The sequence below is a fragment of the Bidens hawaiensis genome, unplaced genomic scaffold (assembly GCF_021521415.1).
Source record: "Bidens hawaiensis isolate Kalapana, Puna unplaced genomic scaffold, B.hawaiensis_p1.1 tig00005142_1, whole genome shotgun sequence".
Lineage (NCBI taxonomy): Eukaryota > Viridiplantae > Streptophyta > Magnoliopsida > Asterales > Asteraceae > Bidens > Bidens hawaiensis.
In genome coordinates, this window is record NW_027491327.1 from 1,475,294 (window position 1) to 1,497,711 (window position 22,418).

At 37.4% G+C, this 22,418-nt stretch overlaps 2 protein-coding genes across 2 annotated transcripts in view; one reads left to right on the forward strand and one right to left on the reverse strand.

The window, feature by feature from the left end:
• The window catches only part of LOC143629058 (uncharacterized), a 134,132-nt gene that overhangs the window by 87,740 nt on the left and 23,974 nt on the right, over positions 1-22,418 (reverse strand). The gene's annotated exons all lie outside the window — the stretch shown is intronic.
• LOC143629025 (TMV resistance protein N-like) lies at positions 11,422-13,729 on the forward strand. Its single transcript, XM_077098417.1, has 3 exons — positions 11,422-12,429; positions 12,524-12,817; positions 12,992-13,729. The coding sequence occupies exons 1-3, from the start codon at positions 11,422-11,424 to the stop codon at positions 13,727-13,729; spliced, it is 2,040 nt and encodes a 679-aa protein (XP_076954532.1).

Below are 22,418 nucleotides of genomic sequence, written 5' to 3' on the forward strand. Positions count from 1 at the left end.
GATTTTTCTATAAATTTGAAAAATTACTGTTCACCCATATAATTTTTTAATATTATTGAAAAGTGGTTGTGAGTAAATGACAGAGAAAATGTAATAATAAAAGTATGAAAAATATTATTTAATTGAAAAGAAAATAAAAAATATAGTTTGTTTTAGTGTAATTTTGGATTCGAATATAGAAGATGGGATGAGAATGCTCGTACAGATTATGTGGAAATTGCAAACAAATCCTTTTTTTATGTATCATCATGATTGCTATATGCATGTAGAGTATAATGTTCATCATGTCATGATAGGGCCTAAGAGCATTCTTAATCCGTTCCTTATAAACATGTGAGGCGATTTGCAAATTATTTGGTTATGAGTGATTGTGAGTAGATGAGAGAGAAAATGTTATATGAGAAAGTTATATTTAGGGTTTCATTATAGATATCATATAAATTTTTAATATTTTATGAAAGTGGTTGTGAGTGGAGAAGAGAGAAATATAATGATAAAGGTATAAAAAGTATTATTAAATTGAACATAAAAGAAAAAATGCAATAATTTTTAGTGTAATTATATGTTATATAAGGATATATGGTAGGGATGGGCTGGGAATGCTCTAAGAGCATTCTCATTCCTTTCATCAAAACACTCCTTAACTTTAAAATTTAAAAAAATATTGTAAAAATAGACTCCATCCAATCCCCTATTTCTATACCCTAACTCTATATATTAAAGACCTGGTACAGTAACTTTTTATATTTGAAAAGCCACTGTAGCGCCCCTATCTTAACAACATCGCCATTCACCCGCCCAATTCACCATCTCCCGCCCATCTCATCTCACCTCATCTCTTCTCCCGCTCATCTTCCTGCCTCTTTTATAAAACTCTCAAGTAGGGTTTATCGGCCTTCTCCATTACCTCTAAAGCAAATCAAAGGCAAAATCAAAATCAAAATCAAAGACAAAAGTTGCAACAGGTACTTCTCGTATATATCTCTCAGTTTCAGTATGTTTATTGTATGATTTGGAGGTGTTCTTACAAATATGTTGGCAGGATAAATAGAAGTTAATTAGGGTTTGTAGATGTTCTATTGCCATGTTTCTGGAACCTAATTTAGGGCTTAGGGTTTAGTAGTTTTATAAATTATATTGCAGAATTAAGATAAAAGGGAGATGCAAAGCCTTTAACTCAGAGGGTTAAAACACATAAATAATATTGGCTAACTAAACATGAAAAATTAACACATTTTAACTTAACTTTTGTGTTGTAGTTGCGTCTTGTTCAACACTTTACATGGCATGTTTATTTGAAAGGCTTTGATGCTGGGTTTTAAAATTCTTTGATAGGGTATTGTAATTTATTGTTAATTTGAGTCATGTTGGTATCATATATGTTGATGGTATTATTTTGGTTTTAATTAAGTGTTGTTAAAATGCTGCTTTAGTCGAAGCCGTCTCTAGCCTTATATGTTTCTGCAATGTATGTGTGTTGCTTTAAATTATGTAATCTGCTTAGACCTGCAAGGCTTCATAATTCGACTCTGTTTTGCCTGATTTGGTTTATGCTTGGTCATAATCCGACTTTGTTTTGCTCATGTTTGTGTATGTTGTGGATAATACTATTATAGACGTAATTATAAACTGGGTTTCGGTTCAGTCTTTAACCGAAACTGAATTTTGTTAAAGATCGAACCAAGCTCGTTCTAAGACTGAACCGAAATCTGAATTCATTATGTGATTTATAGTTTGGTTGCGGTTCATAATATGTGAATCTGGTTGAAAGCTAATAACAAATGTGATTTTTCTAGTTTCTTCTTTACTAATATCCAATAACAGTTTTAATACAGTGCCACTTTTTGGTTCAATCTTAAACCAAAAACGAATCCGTTCAGTTGCATCTAATGAGTAAACATTCTTACCTTTTGTTCTCCGCTTTCTAAGCGGGCCGGGCAACATAAAGATTTCGTGTTTGATGAAGACGCGAAATGGATATTACAAGGATGGAAAGGTATGATATTGTATGCGAGTTCGTGTTGCGTACTTGCTTAGAAGCTGAAATGATTATGCTTTGTTATTGTGTTTACATTGTTATTTTAATATGTTAGTTTCTTTAAAATTGAGATCAGATGTATAAATTATGTAGTTGCTGGTTTTTTTAATGATGTAGTTAAAGTTGTTCATGTGGTTTTTTTGGTTGTTGATTGCCCTCTCCTGCACCAGTTTTTAAATTACTTTGGATGGGATCACGAACACATAACATGTTTAATGACTATGACCTGTGTTATTTGGCAAGAACACAAAAGAGATTGCAGGTCATTACTCATGAACATGTGACATTCTAACCAAATATGCCACCTTTAAATGTATTTATTATAAGTAGCCCTAATCTGTTTGTTGCATTTTAACATTTTTTGATTTGTTGTTTGTTTTGCAGGTTACATAAGCAGAGTTTGACTTTGACTTAGAAGCTAGATTTAAGAAGCAAATTGCACAGAGTGAAGCAAGTGTTCGAGGCTGCATTGGTTGAAAAAGGAGCATGTAGAAAACGGGTACATGAATAAGGTAAAGGAGTCGATAAAATTAAAGCAGTGTCGGAAAATGATTGACTTGCTTTGTTGTATGTAATATTGTTATCCATTCTAATCGATGTTAGAGAGCCAAGCATGCACGTGCGCTGCAACGTGCGGGTATAGAACCTTGTTTATGGCTAATTTGAGTCCTTATAGGTGCACATTTATAATTATGTTATCTTGTGTTATGCAAATGGATATTTCAATATGGGTTGTTTATTGTTAATATAATAAGACAAAATAGTTAGTAGTTGTGATTGTATGTGAAAGAAAGAAAAAGAATTAATAAAAAAATTATATAGAGATAAATATAGAGTATAGGATGTGGGAGGTTTTTAGAAGATAATCAAATATTAGAGAAAAGTGTGTTTTTTTGTTAAATTATAGAGATGGAGATGATGGATGGAATGAGAATGCCCAAAGATATCACTTTTCATCATTATACAAATTAATAGTATATGAATATAAATCTTAGTTACATGAAATATATGAAAGGAAAATTTAGTAAAACTTTACAAAGTTATTTAATTAGAGATAAATAATCCCATCTTTTATGTATTGGCCGATAATAATCTCACCTTTAAAATCACTACCAACGGTCCAACCTTTTAACTACTTTGTCTCAACGGTCCTTATTTAAAAAAACACTTAACGCCGTTACATTTTTTTCCGAGTTTCAAACTGATATTTTAGGGCTTTTGATCGGAAGAAGGATACGAGTTAACTGATGTAAAACTTATCGGAATGGTGATCCAAACGATGAAACGTTGTTTCAATTTGAGTGTTTGAATTTCCAATTAACAAAAATCAATCCATTTAATGCATCGTTTCGAGATAAGTTTTACATTCGTTGACCCGAATCATTCTTCTGATCAAAAGCCCTAAAACATCGGTTTGAAACTCGGAAAAAAATGTAACGACGTTAAATGTTTTTTAACGGAGGACCATTGAGACAAAAATAATTGAAAGGTTGGACCGTTGGTAGTGATTTTTAAAGGTGTGATTATTATCGGTCAATACACAAAAGGTGAGATTATTTTATTTCCAATTTGCCTTTAATTTGCCATAAGTCATTATTTACATTAAGAACATTTTCAACTCATCATCTAAATTATATGAGGGGAAATTTGTAAGTTATGGGGTGGGTTGTGAGAATAAGAGCAGCATCCCTTTCACTATCTCTAAATCTAAAATTACATTAAGTTATTTAATAATCCCAACTTAATGCAGTTGGCTGATAATAATCCCAACTTAGAAAGTAGTTGTCACCGATCCCAACTTGCACACCATTTGTTTTCATTGGACCTCCGTTAAAAAAATATAACGACGTTAAGTTTTTTCTAATATTCAAACTGATATTTTAGGGCTTTTGATTGGAATAAAGATACGAGTCGATTGATGTAAAAGTTACCTCAAAACGGTGCTTCAAGTAGCTTGATTTTTGTTAATTAAAAGTGTAAACACCGGTATTAAAGCATCCTTTAGTCATTTGGACCACTGTTATTTTTGGTGCTTTTTTACTAATCCAGCACACTTCAACCCGACTCCATTTTTACCGATATATGTTTTAACCCAAACCAAATTATTTTTTAAAACATCTTGAGCTTATTTTATCCAAACCAATATTATTTGCTTTGTTATAACCGGTAAGTATCTTCATGGTGTATATTATGGGACTATGCCACACACTTTATTCGGGTTTTCTACTATCCTAGCAAGTACTTTTCCATGAAAAAGATACTATATATATGTTTAAAGATTGGGATTGTATCCTATTAAAGTATCAATAGCCGAAAGAAGACTTTTAACCTCCATCTTCGTCAATCACATACTCCAGTTGGACATTTTGACTCGAAAGTTACCAAGCCCATTGATTACACACAAATTAATCTGTGAAAGTACCAAATGCAAAAGTACATATAAAACGGATTCACACTGCGTTAATTTCCTTTCTCGTCGAGTTCATTTCTCATTCCCACCAGCTCCAATACTTTCAACTCATCCAGGGTACACTTCGTGCATTGCGACAAAGCTACCACATACGGGTATTGCACGTTTTCCCACTCACGCACGGCCTTTTTGAGCTCCTCCTTAGCCTTCGGGCTATATAGCTCATTAGCCTCCAAAGTCACCTTGACTTTGCAATTTGCATAACCTTGTTAAAGACCCTTATGGGCCCCCGCCGCATACAAGTTTGATTCCGCATACAATTTAGCATCTTTAGTGCTCACTTGCTAGTGTATGATTGTATATATGTTAGATTTCTTTGGTTGCATAAGTTATTAATTAGTTTTCAATGTTTGAATTTTGACCCATTAATTTGATCAATGTTCACATATATATGCAACTAATAGATCTTTTTTTAATTTTGACTTGTTTTGAACTTTCTTGCATTGTTGGTTTTGAGCTTTAACTGATTGTTGCATACCACATTCAAATGAATATTTTGTAACTATTATGTTAATCTTTAAAATTTCGTGGTAGACCTGTCTTAACCCATCATGATCTAAATCAAAGACTATTTTTAGACGGACCTGTAATAACTAAAATTACATTCCACATAAAATCCTATTAGCTAATTCTGCATGTGTTAGGATAAAATATGTATTTTGTCAAATGCCTTAGAGTTTAGGTTGCTTTAGGCCCCTAAAATCAATGTTTTAAAAACCGGTTTTCTAGTCGTACCGGATTGGGCTAAAAAATGGTACAACCGGTTGAACCGGGTTATACCGGGAAGTTCAACCGGTTGAATAGTTTACCTTATAATTTTCTATAAATACAACTTTAACTCCGAAAATAACCCAAAAGTAAATGTTTCATAACAAAAAATAATCAAAAAGTTAATCTATATTGAAAAAACAATATAAAAGCACTCAATCTTAAAAAAACAGTCCTAAAATTTACATGTTTGAATATAAATTGTTGAGTTAAAAGTAATTTTGATAAAATACGAGACGCAACTATCAAAAATTTTTTGGACATAAAACCGGTTTGCCGGTAAAAACCGGTATTTTAGAAAAAACCGCCGGTACGATGTTCTAGCAAACCGGCCAAAAATACCGGGCTCAAAATACCTACCTTCTATACGAAATCCGGTTTAACCGGTTCAACCGGCCGGTTTGAACCAGTTTTTAAAACACTGCCTAAAATGGTTGGGCCACCCTTACCCGACTTGAATCTACCTGAATAATTTTTTTTGACCAATTTAAAATTGAAGCATCTAAAAATAATAAACTCTTTAAAAAAAATTCCTGAATATGTCACTATGGAATGTCGGATTGGTTTAGATCATACAACCAGTATCAGATTATACGACTCGTGAGCTATGCACCTTTATCAGACATCTTTTAAATTATTTTTAAACAATATATTTTTAGTTTCTTTTCAAATATGGATATATTTTTTAGTTTGAATGTAGAAGAAACAAACAAAATGTTATTCGAGTACTGTATAGGGTTATAGGCCAATCTATTATGCCCACTTGATTACACTTGGAACGTCTTTTTCTATTTTCTATGTAATTTAGGGAAAATAGATGAAAAAAATATACTTGCATCTCGTGTCAAAAGAATACTTACTCGAGTATTATGAATAATTTTAAACACTATTAAAAAAAAGTCAAACTCACATTTTATAGTCTACCCTACATTTAAGCAGTCAGAGTGCGACACGTCAGAGTCATGTGTATAAAGTATACACACGTTTAAACTCTTAACGTCTTACGCTTCATATGAATTTGAGTCAAGTATTATATACTTATCAAACACTGTTAAAAAAAATAATCAAACTCATGAGTATTCTTACTCGAGTATTGTGGGTAGTTTCAAGACAATTTAGACAAACATAGATGATAAAAATCCTTTGTAACATATATGATTGATTTTCACAACAAACCAAGATCTAAAACCCATCGCATAGCAGGGGAAAAACATATCAAAACAGATATCTAAACCACATGAACCGAGATCAGAAACCCATTGCCGAAAAACCACCTAAACCGCCCGTAAAAAACGAGGCATAAAACAAGAAAATCAACCTACTAGCGATCTGAATTACACAATCACCATCTCTCCCTCTCTGTTTTCAACTTTCTGCCTATTGTCAGACGGTCTTTTGAACCGGAAAACGATGAAGATGGAGATGGTGGTGATGCACGTTGATGATGGCTGGCCGAAAGCACAATGGTGAAATGTAGGCCGGCCAGAGATATGGTAGCTTTGTAATAAGTTTTTTGATACATTTGGGTCTCTTGCCTCCAAAGCTATTATGTTTCAGAAAAGAGCTATAACTTTGTTTTCAGTAGGTTTCGGTTTTGCCATTTAAAAGAGGGTGGCGGCGCAACGTGTTGCACATTTACCCACCTATCTATCGTAATTGGATCCTTTTGTTCAGTTATTATATCTTAGTTTCATGAGATATAAAAAATACTGTTAATCATAAAAAGTATTGTTCAATTCATTTTTGATAGGAAAATTGGTTTTAAATAATCCCAACTATCATCTATTGGTAAATAACAGGCCCTACTTTGCACTTGGCTGGTGGCGGGCCCAACTAAAGGGGTATTTGTTTTTAACGGGCCGCGACTAACGGATGTTAACCCCGTTAGTGATTTGCTGACGTGGACCTTCTTCTCCAGCCGGAAACCTGCAACTCGCCTCCATTCTCCCTAATATCGTCACACCGTCTCTCTTTCTCTATCTTTCCCCTCATACAAAACCTAACCGACGTGTTGCCGTTGTTGTCTCCGGCGAAGTCCACCCTCGTCAATCGTTCGTCATTTGAGGTAATTGACACTTCATTCGACTCGTTTTGACCCCTTTAACAAAAGCCCTATGCTTATTTTGTAAATCGTGAGACATTGACTTCGAATTTTTGAAAATAAGATCGGGTTTGGTATCTAGGGATTGTCCATGGAAGAAGATGTAATGTACTTCATTTTCAAATTCCGATGAGTTTTGAAGAGGAAGGGAGACGGTGTGACGATATTAGGGAGAATGGAGGCGAGTTGCAGGTTTCCAGCAGGTTTCCGACCGGAGAAGAAGGTCCACGTCAGCAAATCACTAACAGGGTTAACATCCGTTAGTCGCGGCCCGTTAAAAACAAATACCCCTTTAGTTGGGACCGCCACCAGCCAAGTGCAAAGTTGGGCCTGTTACTTACCAACATGTGATAGTTGGGATTATTTAAAACCAATTTTCCTTTTTGATAAGTAAAAAATATAAAAACCTAGTTTGATAAATATTTTTTTCCCATCACCCATTTTGAGAAAAAAACTACCATAAGGATTCCCAAACATCATTTAACATTTCAAAGAGTTAAAAGTCACAAGGAGGTCAAAATAATAAATCCCAAACACCCCATAGTCTCACATAATTTCTTAACTTCAAATTTTATACTCTTGTTATTATTTTTAGAAAACTATGTATTTTTATTTAAACCATGCTTTCTCAATGTATATAATTTTAGAAAGTAGAAACGAAAGAATATATAACTTAACACATTCCAAAACTCATTACATCATTTATTCTATTCCATCGTGTGTAATATAAGGAAACTCTAAAATATTTTGAATAGTAAACCCAAAATCAAAGAGAGAGAGGGCTTATTTATAATCCAAGTTGTTGCATGCGGTTTTCTTGACATCATGACTTTTAAAAGTAAAACAAAAATAAATAGATAGGGCCTATCTAAATCCAAGTTGCTCCATGGGGCTTTCATGGAAATAATATTGCTATTTAATTTTGTCACCTGGATTGTTTGAACTTGATTAGTTTTGAGGAATTTAAATTTATTACTTAAAAAAGACAGGAATTTAAATTTATTACTGAAAAAAGTTAATTACACGAAAGGTCTATATGGTATGCTTCAATAATAGAGTGAGTGACTTGGGTCCCTAGGTATTGTAAACAATTTTAACAAGGTAAATTGGAAATAAATAATCCTAACTTTTGTGTATTGGTTGATAATAATCTCAACTTTAAAAATCACTACAATTGGTCTCAACTTTCAACTATTTTTGTCTCAATGGACCTCCGTTAAAAAACACTTAACGCCGTTATGTTTTTTTCCTGAATTTCAAATGATGTTTTAGGGCTTTTGATCGGAAGAACGATATGATTCGACTGATGTAAAACTTATCTCGAAACGGTTATTCAAACGACGAAACAATGTTTCAATTCGGGTGTTTGAATTTCCAATTAACAAAAATCAAGTCATTTGAAAACTGTTTGGATAAAGGTAGTGATTTTTTTTGTAAATTTGGGGAAACTTTGTTTGCCCTTATTTATTTTTTAATATTTGTTGAATTGGTTGTGAATAGAGAAGAAAGAAAACTGTAATGATAGGCATAAAAAAATATTATTTAATTGAAAATGAGAGAAATGTAATGGTATTTATTTTAATTATAGAAATAGGGATGAGGGATGGGTCGAGAATGCTCTAAGAGCATTCTCATCCCACCCCTTATCCCTAAACCAAAAATTACACTAAAACTCACTATATTTTCTCTCTCTATTTCAATTAAATAATACTTTTTATACCTTTTATCATTACCTTTTCTTTTTTCCTTCACTCACAACCACTTTTAAAATATATTAAAAAATTATAGCAAATGAACGGTAACTTTTCAAATATACAGAAAAATCACTACTTTTTCTAAAATATAAAAACTCTTCACTCACAACACCCTGAATCACTCTCTAAATTATAAAAACACACCTCACATAAAATGAGTGGTTGGATGAGAATGCTCTAAGACTGGTGAAACATTTCAGTCTTTTTTTTGTTGTTGCTTTCTTTTTTTATTTTGAGTTATTATTATTTTTATTAATTTTTAAGGGAATTTTTTATGCTACAAATCCTTTTTATTTTTTTCATTTATATCCCTATTTATAGAATAATTTGACTCTGATTTTTATCCGGCCTAGGGTATTTTAAAGTGGTGTATGAGATACAACGGATCCAATCATTCCAAATCTTCATTCAATATTTCTGTTTAATATGATTAAAGGAGACTTTGAAAAGTAAACTCAAAATAAAAAAGAGAGGTGACCCATTTACTATCCAAGTTGTTGCCTTTCGTGAATCATAACCTTTGTAAAGTAAATCCAAATTAAAGAGAGAAATGGCCAATTTAGGATTCAAGTTGTGCATGTGGCGTTGTAGAAATTTCTTTGTTGCTTTTGTTATTATTATTATTATTAACATTTAAAAATGAAATTTGGCCCCACAACGTAGCAATATTGATTTTTTTTTTATTTGAGTCGTTTTACTCAGATTTGAAAGTTTCAACACTTCCTAAAACAATCTTATTTATGATAATTAAATATTGTAATAATACATAATTTTATTGACTTTAACAGCTCTTGTCTGTGGTTCACATCTTGCAATCAATAATTCAATATATCCTCCTTTCTTTGCAATCAGCTGGTGATCATTTCTTTCTCAAAAATCAAAGAGACTTGATAATTCAGTATCTCATCCCAAGCACACCTTTAATGGCTTCTTCAAGTTCATCTGCTAACAACAAGTACGATGTGTTTCTGAGTTTTCGTGGCGAAGACACCCGCAGGACCTTTGTTGATCATCTTTATGCTGCCCTTGATCAATGGGGTATTTTCACGTTCAAAGATGACGAGAGACTCGATAAAGGAGAAAGGATCAACGATGAGCTCTTACAAGCCATTGAGGACTCGAGAGTCTACATTATTGTATTTTCCAAAAGCTACGCATCTTCATCATGGTGCTTAAACGTGCTACTGAAGATCATGGAGTGTCATAAGACGAATGGGCGTATTGCTTTCCCAGTGTTCTACGATGTGGATCCCTCTGATGTCCGTAAACAAACCGGATCAGTCGGTGAGGCCTTTGCCAAACATAAAGATAATAATAATAAATCAGAGGTTAGAAAATGGAGAGAGGCTCTTGAAGCAGCAGCAAATTTGTCTGAATGGGATTTGAAGAACATTGCTGATGGGTAATTCCTTTATTGTTTTATAGGAAAATAATAAAGTACACTTGAGTCTAACTAAAACTAGGGGTGTTCAAATTATTCGAATTTCGTCGAATTTTGAATTTTAAAGTTGTATTCAAATTCGAAATAGCTTCAACAAAGTCAGTTCGTTTCTAATTCAAAATGGCTAGTTCGAAGTTCGATTTAGTTTGAATCCCAATCGAATTCGAATAGATTCGATTCGAATTAAGTCACAAAATCGTTTCTTTTAATTCCAATTTCAAAACGACTATAAACTTGTGTTTTAAACAACAAAAAGTACAAGTTTATAAAACAAATAAATCATTTAAAGTTATAAAAACTTTAAATGATTTATTTAAAGTGGTAGCATTCAGTAACATATGACTTAATAGCCAGAATGAGGAACTTCTAATTTTTAATATTTAGAAGTATAAAAACTTTTGTAATTTATCTCTTTATTAATATGAATATTTATAATAAAAAAATGTATAGTTTAAATTCGAAATTTGATTCGAATTTAAAATCATAAATTGGTTTTTGTTTCGAATCGAATGACTGGGAACCAAATCAAATTTGAACCGAATCGAATTCGAATGACTGGGAACCAAATTCGAACCTTCAAATTCGAATGTTACTGGAATCGAATTTTGAGTTCCTCGAGTCCAATTCAAATACTATACACCCGTAGCTGAAACATGAAATACGTTACACTTATACATTCTGAATTACACCGACCTGAAAAATGATTGATTGTGTGGATTATTAACCAATCTAATAATTAAAAAAAAAATTATCTGCAGGCACGAAGCTAAAGTCATAAAATTAATTATTGAGAAGGTTTCACTCGAGTTACGTCCCATTGATGCAAGCTTAGTAGGCATTGAACAAAGGATGCAAGATCTTGATTCGTGTTTAGAAATTGGTTTAAATGATGTACGCATGATAGGGATCAAGGGCATGGGAGGTGCCGGGAAGACCACTTTGGCTCGAGCTATTTTTGATAAAATAGCATTTAACTTTGAAGGCCAAAGCTTTGTTGAGGATGTGAGGGAAAATGCCTCACGGTCAGGTTTGGAGAAGTTGCAAGAACAAGTGCTTAGAGATGTATTAAAGAATAAAGACATTACTGTAAGCGGTGTTCATGAAGGAAAAAGGTTGATGAAAAAGATGTTGCGTGGAAAAAAAGTTCTTGTTGTTCTCGATGATGTGAATCATAAAGACCAGCTTGAGATGTTAGTTGGTGATACTTCTTGGTTCGGGCCAAGAAGCAGAATTATAATCACAACTAGAGATGGGCAGGTGCTTGAAGCACACAAAGTGGAATGGATACTTGATGTCAATCTTTTAACGAACGAGGAAGCAATTTGCCTCTTCAATAGGCATGCATTCGGGAAAGATAAACCAACTAAAGAGTTCGAAAAGCTTTCACAAAAAGTCTTAAGTTACGCTTCTGGTCTTCCTTTAACAATCAAAGTTCTGGGTTCATATTTGTGTGGTAAAGATGCTAGTGAATGGGCAGATGCACTAGAGAGACTCAAAACAATTCCGTTGAAGGAAACTCTTAAAATATTGGAGCTAAGTTATCAAAAACTTGAGGAAGGTTACAAGGAAATATTCCTGGATGTGGCGTGCTTCCTTCAAGGTTGGAAGAAAGACGATGCAATAAGAATGCTTGAAAGCTCCGGATTTTATGCTAGAAGCGGTTTAAGAGTTCTTGAGAAAAAATCTCTAATAACAATTTCAGACGACACTTTTGATGGTTCAACTATTATAACCATGCATGACCACTTAGTAGAAATGGGCATGAATATTGTACGTCGTGAGCATCCAGAAGAGCCCAACAAACATAATCGATTATGGGTTCAGAAAGAAATCGAACATGTCTTGTCTGATAACACGGTAAGAGTCAAATCTATTTGTAAGATGGAGATGAAATACTCACAATTTTTTCATTAGTTATAACATAGCTTTTACGGTCATTCTTGAATTATAGGGTAACGAAGCAGTAAGATGTATAGATCTTGAAAACACTCCTAGTATTTATTTGGAAGGTCTTGGAAACATGAAGAAACTTAGATGCCTAATTGTGGACAGGGGAGTGTTCACAAATGGTTTTAATGGCTGTGTGAAGATTGACGAAGCTCGCCTACACTTTCCAAATTCGTTACGATGTTTGTTTTGGTACAACTACCCCCACTGGTGTTTACCCAAAACGGTTGAAGCAAATAATCTTGTTGCACTTGCTATGTTTAACAGCAAAATCGAACATCTTTGGGAAGGAGGAAAGGTAATATGGTTGATTGGTTGTTATTTAATGGTATATCTATTAGCTAACAACTTACATTTACCTTTTCTTGTTCTCTTTTCATCTTGTGATAGGCTATGAAGAAGCTCAAATTCCTTGACTTGGTTATCTCAACAACATATTAACGCCTTTTGTTTGTTTTTCATCTTGTAATAGGTTATGGAGAAGCTCAGATTCCTTGATTTGGGTGGTTCAAAGTTGAGGAGCCTTGACCTTGGGCTGACTCCCAAACTCGAGAGGTTAAATCTTTTAGGTTGTCGGGATTTGGTAAAAGTTGACGTGGACGGGGGATGCCTAAAAAGCCTTGTCTACTTAAACTTAGATTACTGCAGGGGTTTGAAGTCTGTATCTTTTATCGAGGAGTTGGAATCACTTGAGGTTCTAAATATAGGTAATTTAAATCTGAGGGAATTCCCGGGTTGTATAGTCACAGGGCACTCCAGCAATAGTTTGCAAGTGCTGGATCTTTCATTTAACCGCAATATATCAGAAATACCCTCATCAATTGGAAATCTTCATAACCTTGTCTCTTTGAATCTCTCTGATTGCTATAGTCTTAAGAGTCTTCCAGGAAGTATTTGTAGTCTACAACATTTGACAGCTCTTAACCTTGACGCCAGTGGAATAGAGGAATTGCCTGAGGATGTTGGTGAATTAGAGTCGTTGGAGGAACTGAAACTAGATAATTGCTCTAATTTAAGAGAAATTCCAAGCAGCATCTGTAAGTTGAAACGTCTCAGGGTGTTGAATCTTCAAGGCTGTTATATGGTTGAGAAATTGGCTGACGAACTGGGTAATTTAGGATGTTTACAGCGGTTAGATATTAGTGGTACCGGCATAACTCATCTTCCACAAAGCATTTCTTTGATTAAAGGTCTGAAAATTGAAAGATGATAAATCTGACGAAGGTCATCTCTCTCTCTCTCTCAGCTAACTTTCACTTGCCTTATTTTAGTTGCCTTAATTTAATGTAAATGGATAAAATACAAATAAAGCCAGCTAGTGTGAAGTGTGAACATCATTTAACAAAACTTTTTTGACAGTCATTTTGTACTGAAATTAGCAAATTGGGTAGTAGAAGCGTGTGCATGGGTTGGTTCAGTTTTGGACTAAAAGCAAACCAAACTGGTTTCGGTTATTGATTTAGTTTTCTCGGCTTAGCCAAAAATAATGAATTTGGGCCTTAAGTTCTTTTGTTAGTTAAAAATAATTATAATTATTATATATTTGGGTTAACTATATATTAAACTATTATAAAAAAACTTAACTTTTAAAAGAAAAATAAAAAATCTATTAGTTTGGTTCGGTGAATCGGTTCGGTTCTGTTTTTTCGCTTTTACTTTCACGCAAAACCAAAACCAAAACCAAATCGGGCGATGGATTTTGCCTCGGTTCGGTTATTTCAGTTTTGGTATTTTCAGTTTTTCAGTTTTGGATCGATTTTTTAACTGGTGCAAGGTGCAGGTTTGTAAATATTATGCAATCGATCTGAATGTGTAACATGCTACCTGTGCTTCTAATGTCGCTGATCTCATAATTTTTTAATTAGCTCAGATGATCTAATTTTGCTAAACTAATCACAGATCGCTTGCTTCTATGCTCAAAGCTTCTTTTATACATAAAATTTCTGTTCTATTTAAACTTACGAACACAGTTTGACCATCATGGAAAGTCAAACTAATGTGATTTTCTTTGAATTTAATCTAATTTCAAACATTATATTATACTTATTTCTGGCTAGCGCATGTTTAAACATTTCTTGCAAGATATTTGTTTCTCTTATCCTAACTAAACAAAAAAAATAACTGGATGAATAACTTAAATGATCTTGAGATTATTGATTTTAAGATAATCTTAACCTGCAAAATTCTTTGCTATAATCACTGATTTTGTCAGTCTATATTTTCTTTTCTGTTCTAGGATCTATTAGGTAGGCCAATGCAAAGAAACAGTGGACGCCGGACGGTCCTCAGAAATGAAAGTACTTGCTCGTATGCCAAGAGACAACAGGTCCACGACTTTTAACACTTTTCTGTTGAACATTAGTATTAATGAATCTTCTTGTAAGTTGATATATGTTTTGGATAAATGCACGGAACACTATGTTTTCTTTTTCGTTTGAACTTAATAATGTTTTCTTATAAAGTTTTACACATAAGAATAAGTTTGACTTTCATTAGTCAAACATTACAAGTTTGATTGACTTTGACTATAATTACCTCCCTCTTTCCTATTTGCGTGTAGAAGTAACTTAATAGATTTTGCTTAGCCTCTTTAACTTGACAATAAACAACCACTTTGGGAATCGTGCACATGAGCGTATCGATACCATACCAATATAAGATGACATGTTTGACCCGGTCCTTAAATGTGCTTCTGCATATCGTTCAACTAACGGGTCTGGACCATGTGGGTTTATGCGGTCACCGGGTGGAGTAGTCCCCGTTTTGTCGACTTCATATGGAATCTTTTGGAAGAAATCGACAGTCAGATATGAAGACTCCTTTTACTCTCGTCACAAAACTTTTCCAATGCTTTACCTGCAGCATCAGCGAGAGCCGATTGCAGGGTCGGAAACCGCCTTAATTCCTGTTTTTATAATATTATAAAGTACTTAATAATAGTAAAAGAGTTCGACCTCAGTTTCTGCAACTGATGAAGATAATTCATATACCCCTGTATCATACAAAATCGATTTTCATGTGTGAAAATTCAAAAATTTAAGCGGATTCTTCAACTTTTCAAGAAAATGTAGATGCTAAAAATGAAATTGATAAAAGCTAAAAATTTCAAAACTTTTTGGTGTTAAGTTTGAAAAGAAATTCCACATCAAATTTGGGTTAGAAAAAACAATATGTTTGACCTCATAAAAGTCAAACTGTACTCTTTGGGATGAATTTGGATGAAGATAAAACCACAATGAATGTTCAAATCTTAATATTGCATTTGGTACAATTATTTTTTCATAGTGTACAATCTTAAATGAGGTTAACAACAAATAGAAGTGAGAAATGACATACCTTGCAATATCCAAAGCATAAGAAACAGCAGTCAATGGATCAAGTCTTCCTTTCTCTTTTAGAATATCATACAAACTTCCCTAAAAAAATCCCACATTTTTTTAAGTAAAACGCTAAATCAATGAACCCAAAAGTAAAAATACCCACATTTTTTAGATATTCCGTTAAGAAAATAAGCCGGTCCGAGTCTTTCAAAACACCAAGAAATTGCACTATGTTCGGGTGACGCAACTTTTGCCATAACGCAAGTTCCTTCAAAAACGCCTTTCTGTAAACATATTATAAAACAGAAGGTCAGATGACCAAATGAATACCACCGCCGGCTCAGTGAAGGATTCCGTGAAGATGGCACTGACAGCCGGCGGAGATGATGTTACAGTTGGAACAGTTGCCTCAACGGGATGAGCAACCGAACCAATGCTGCAAACAGGCGCAGCCGCCTGGGTCATCGCCTCGGGTAGGTTGACCAAACCTACCGTCATGGGTCCAGAGATGCTCCTTCCCGCTCCACTCTGGAATGCGGTTGTATCCACGCCTGCACGAAGACAAGATATATAAGTATGATGGCGGAAAGATATGCAGTTAAGCTGAATATAATTTATACTTACGAGTTTTCTTGAGCTTGAAGGTTCTGACAGGCGGGGACGAACCCGATGGAGCCGGGGTCTTCATGCCGGTCACCGTCGTCGTACTGGGCTGCCCGGAGGTGACAGCTGTCTCAACCTCCGGAACAGTGGTCTCACCATCACCAGGGTTCCCCACTGCCTCCTCGCTCTCGGTCTCCGAGTCAGACCGGTTCCCCTGATCGGCAGTGGAGGCAACCTTCGACTTGCCCTTCGCGCCAGCAGCCTTCTTCTTCCTCACGAAGAAAGGACCATCTGCGGATTCCTCATCAGAAGATGACAAAATTAGAGGAATTCCAGCAGAGGTTTGAGCATGGAGAGGGCGGGGGTTAAAGAAACCCTTACCTGGCCGCGTGGCGCTCAGAATCTCGTGGCCTGGCGGGTAGACCTCCACAAACCGATCCGCCGTTTACTCCAGGATGGGCAACTCGTTCTCATCAAGAGCACGAGTACCTAGCCGAGCGGGACCACCGCTCTCACGCGGTTGCAGAAGCGACTGCAAGTTGTTTCCCTCTGAAAATAAAAAGAAAGAAATGGTTAGAGCAAAAACCCTAAATTAGCAAATAATATGAAGCATACCGTAAGGGATAGAGTTCAAACCGTATTCGAGGACGATGGGAATCTGTGGCGCCTCTGCCCCAGCACCTTTCCACACCCGGCTCATACCGAGCATCACCATCCCAGACTCAGCAAATCGGTAAACCGGAGTCTGGATCCGGGAGATCTTGGTAAACCATTCCGCCTCCTGGTAGTTGGAGGCGTGAAGGTTGGGGAGTGCTCTCCCGTTCTTGAATGTCATCGCAATAGGGACGACACGGGCAGAGATATAGAAGAACTCCCGCTTCCAAGACCGAAGACTGCGCTCGGTAGCACAGATCTTCAAACCCTTGATCCGAGTGACCAAGGTGTACCAGCCTTGGATGCACCTCCAAGAGTAGAAGGTCATCAGGCGGTCGACGCGGGGCTCCACACCCAGAATGAGGCACACCCATTCAAAATGGCGGATCTTGGCGATCGCCATTGGGTGTACCTCCGTCAAGTGTACACCGTGTTTCTCCAAAACACGGTACACAAACTTCGTCAATGGGAACCTGAGATTCCCATAGATGAAGAATGCAGCATACACCCCTATCTTGCCCTTAGGGGCATCGTACACCGTCTGGTGAGGCTCAGGAAACTCAGGCTCGAGAATGAACTTCTTGACGATGTACTGATAAAGGTCGACGGAAAGAGCACACTGGCACTCGCCAGCAGTACTCTTATCGTCCTTGTCAGAAGTGGACGTTGGGTTCTCGATATACACGTCGGACTCTTCGGCGGTGACTTCTGGATCGTGAAGGGAAGACATGTTGGGGATGGAAAGAAGAACGATTTCAGGAGAATGCTCGACAAAAGTTAGAGTATTCGCCGGAAATCGCTTAGAAGAAGAAGGAAGTGAAAGTGTGAGTTGAGATGCATCCTCTCCTCCCTTTATATACTCATCGCAATGAATGCGATGAATTTAATGCGGAGGAGAGAGGAAAGCGCAGGAGCAATGAGAAGATGACACGTGAAAAGCAAGCTGGCAACAGCTGTCGACAGGAAGCGTGCCGTAAGGACGCGTGCCGTAAAATTCGCGCCCACGCGCCCGAAAACTCGCGCCCACACGCCTGAAAAAGCGTCTGGAATGACCATATAATGTCACGTCGCCATAACTTCCTGCATGTCCTGAAACTGTCAGAAGAAACCGTCGGAAGACGCTAACGTCCCTTCAACAGTTTGGACTGTTGTTATCCTTTCACCAACTCTTCGAATTTCAAAAAGATTCAAAAAGACTCAAAAATAAGATGGAATATACCCCCTTACCTTGGGAAGTAAAAAACCATAAGACAAGTGCGGGTACAGTGTCAAGGCGAAACCCTTCACATACTTAGCACTTGCAGGGAATTGAAGCCAAGAAGGATCTTATGGGCCGTGCTTGCGGAAAGGGAAATAACACCTCCGCATAGCGGGAACGTTGAGAACTAGCTTGTTTGAAACTTCAAGGCGGAATTGGTGGTTTAACATAACTGATCACTATGTCCAAAACTACCAAAACCTCGTGGAGAGCCTATACAAGTGAAACTTAACGCTCCCGACTTGTGGAGAGGTTAAACACCTACCCGCATCATAACCAAAGATCAGGCAGAAAAGTCGGGAATTTCTGCAAGTGACATTAGGAAAACAGCGGGAAGAATTCCCACGGAAAACCTTAAAAAACAAAAACCTCTTTCAAAACCCCTTGCTTAAAGTCCAAAAGTTCACCTCACTAATTCATGAGAAGAACAATGGACTGGGGGGACTTGAAGAGGTAGGTCCCCGCAAAGCCCAGTTGGACCCGCAAGACACACGAGGGCATCTGTGGAGTACAAGCAGGTCCACGCGCTGTTGTAGCTAAGCTAAACAACGCGGGATACTTTTGGCCGGGGATGCATACGGATGCGCTGGCATACATTATAAAGTGTAGGTCTTGCCAACTCTACGCACCCAACACACATCGCCCGAAGAATGAACTTGTTCCAGTCACCTCTTCATGGCCATTTCAGAAGTGGGCCATCGATGTGACATGCCCATTTCCCACAGCAGCAGGGAACGTTCAGTTTCTAGTGGTAGCCATCGACTACTTCACCAAGTGGATAGAAGCAAAACCCTTAGCCCAAACAACCGCAAAACATATCAAAAAATTTATTTGGGAATTTATTATTTGTCGTTTTGGACTTCCACAGAATTTGGTGAGCGATAACGGCACCAACTTTGCTGACAAGAAGCTACAAAAGTGGCTGGAAGAACTTCAAATCACCCACACCTTTACCTCAGTGGCGCACCCGCAGGGTAATGGTGAGGTGGAAAGAGCAAATAAGAGCATCGTCGACGGCATAAAGAAAAGACTCTTGGAACACAGATCCGGCTGGGTGGACGAAGTTCCACACGTTCTTTGGGCAAACAGAACGCTGAAAAAGGCAAGTACGGGAGAAACCCCGTTCAGCCTCACTTATGGCACTGAAGCCATGGTCCCGGTCGAAATTGGTCTACCCTCACCAAGGGTCTTGACTCAGCCAGAAGACAATGATGCAGAAAGACGGTTAGACCTTATGCTAACCGAAGAACGCAGAGACTTAGCCGCAGCGCGTGAAGAGAATTACAAGCGACAAATGCAAAAATACTACAACACGCGGGTAAAACTCTGCAACTTCAATGTAGGAGACTACATATTGCGTAACAACGAGGCTTCGAACCAAGAGCGCCCAGGAAAGTTGGTCCCGGTCTGGGAAGGACCATACATTATCAAAGAAGTTTTGGGAAAGGGCGCATACCGGCTCGAAAGGCTCGATGGCACCCCCATCCCAAGAACATGGAATGGAGCTCAATTACGCAAATGTTACATGTAGATCAATTCCAAACTTGTAAAGAAAAGGCCTAGAGCCACTTCTAATGGAAATGATTCTCCTTATCACATTGACGCTGATAGTCTTACATCTACTTATGATCTGACCACACTGATATGCCGGTATTCACCGCATAAATATGTGGGAAAGTAAGTCGTTGCGTGTGGAAGGCGGCAAAACCCGCATAAACACAAAAAACGGTAAAAATTTCTAAGGAAAAGATGAGGAAAACCTTCACGCAGGTCAGTTATAGGTGAAGTTTGGTCATCCCACTAAATGAAAGTGACGGTTCTACCCGCACAATCATGATAGAGGAAACTGAACATTAACCTATTGACAACCACGCGTCGAAAGGTTAACTTATTCAAAACACTTAGAAAATTTCTAAAAAGATGAGGAAAACCTTCACGCAGGTCAGTTATAGGTGAAGTTTGGTCATCCCACTAAATGAAAGTGACGGTCCTACCCGCACAATCATGATAGAGGAAACTGAACATTAACCTATTGACAACCACGCGTCGAAAGGTTAACTTATTCAAAACACTTAGAAAATTTCTAAAAAGATGAGGAAAACCTTCACGCAGGTCAGTTATAGGTGAAGTTTGGTCATCCCACTAAATGAAAGTGACGGTCCTACCCGCACAATCATGATAAAGGAAACTGAACATTAACCTATTGACAACCACGCGTCGAAAGGTTAACTTATTCAAAACACTTAGAAAATTTCTAAAAAGATGAGGAAAACCTTCACGCAGGTCAGATATAGGTAAAGTTTAGCCATCCTACTAAGTGAAAGTGACGGTCTTACCCGCACAATCACGAAAGAGGAAGCAAAACTTTAACCTATTATCTGCCACGTTGAAAGGTTAACTTACCCAAAGTACTCAAGAAATTGCTAAGTTAAACTAAAATATGCGATGAATTTAATGCGGAGGAGAGAGAGCGCAAGTGCAATGAAACTATGACACGTGGAAAGAGCAAGTTGGCAACAGCTGTTGAAAGGACGCGTGCCGTAAAATTCGCGCCCACGCACCCGAAAACTCGCGCCCACGCGCCTGGAAAATAGTCTGGAATGACCATATACTGTCACGTCGCCATAACTTCCTGCATGTCCTGAAACTGTCAGAAGAAACCGTCGGAAGACGCTAACGTCCCTTCAACAGTTTGGACTGTTCTTATCCTTTCACCAACTCTTCAAATTTCAAAAAGATTCAAAAAGATTAAAAGATTCAAAAATAAGAGGGAATATACCCCCTTACCTTGGAAAGCGAGAAACCATAAGACGAGTGCGGGTACAGTGTCAAGGCGAAACCCTTCACATACTTAGCACTTGCAGGGAATCGAAGCTAACAAGATACCTTGGGAAACAAGAAACCGTAAGACAAGTGCGGGTACAGTGTCAAGGCGAAACCCTTCACATACTTAGCACTTGCAGGGAATTGAAGCCAAGAAGGATCTTATGGGCCGTGCTTGCGGAAAGGGAAATAACACCTCCGCATAGCGGGAACGTTGAGAACTAGCTTGTTTGAAACTTCAAGGCGGAATTGGTGGTTTAACATAACTGATCACTATGTCCAAAACTACCAAAACCTCGTGAAGAATCTATGCAAGTGAAACTCAACGCTCCCGACGTGCGAAGGGGTTAAACACCTACCCGCATCATAACCAAAGATCAAGCAGAAAAGTCGGGAATTTCTGCGAGTGACATTAGGAAAACCGCGGGAAGAATCCCCACGGAAAACCTTAAAACTAAAAACCCTTTTCAAAACCCCTTGCTTAAGTCCAAAAGTTCACCTCACTTATTAACAATTCATGAGAAGAACAATGGACTGGGGGGACTTGAAGAGGTAGGTCCCAGCAAAGTCCAGTTGAACCCGCAAGACACACCTTGAAAAGGTACGTCTGGGCAAAGACCAACTGGTTCCGCAGGACCTACCATGCTCAGAGAGATGAAGACCTTACGCGTAGTACGCCAGCTGTTCCCGCAGGAAAAGCCTCCCAGTGGTAAAGTACCCCGCCTGTTCCCGCAGCTGCGGATACAAGCCATGAGGGAAGGCTACCCGCACTAATAGTAAGGCTACACGCACAAGGCACTAACTCTTAATAATTCAGTAATGTCACCTGAAGAAGGAATGAGCAAGGCGGGAATACTCCCGCCCAAATGAGCCAGTCCGTACGCTTCTGGAAGATCTTTTGTACTATACCTGCCAATGTATGGACAAAATAGACAAGATCTGACCAAAGCAGCCCATGAACCAATCACAGGGTGACAGCTCACCGACAACAGTACGAGGAGGAGCACGCTCTAGTACAAAATGTCACTATCAGCCGCTGCCTACCCACCAACCACCAGCATGGCACGTACGTAGCCCACAGTTGGTGGAAAAGGAATATTATACAGCTGGCTGTACCTGCTTGGAAACCTGCCTTCGGCTATAAATACTCCAACACCATGGAACGGTATCATCATCTTATAGGATCACATATCATCTGATATTATCTTATCTTCTCTAGCTATTTCTCTTAATATACACTT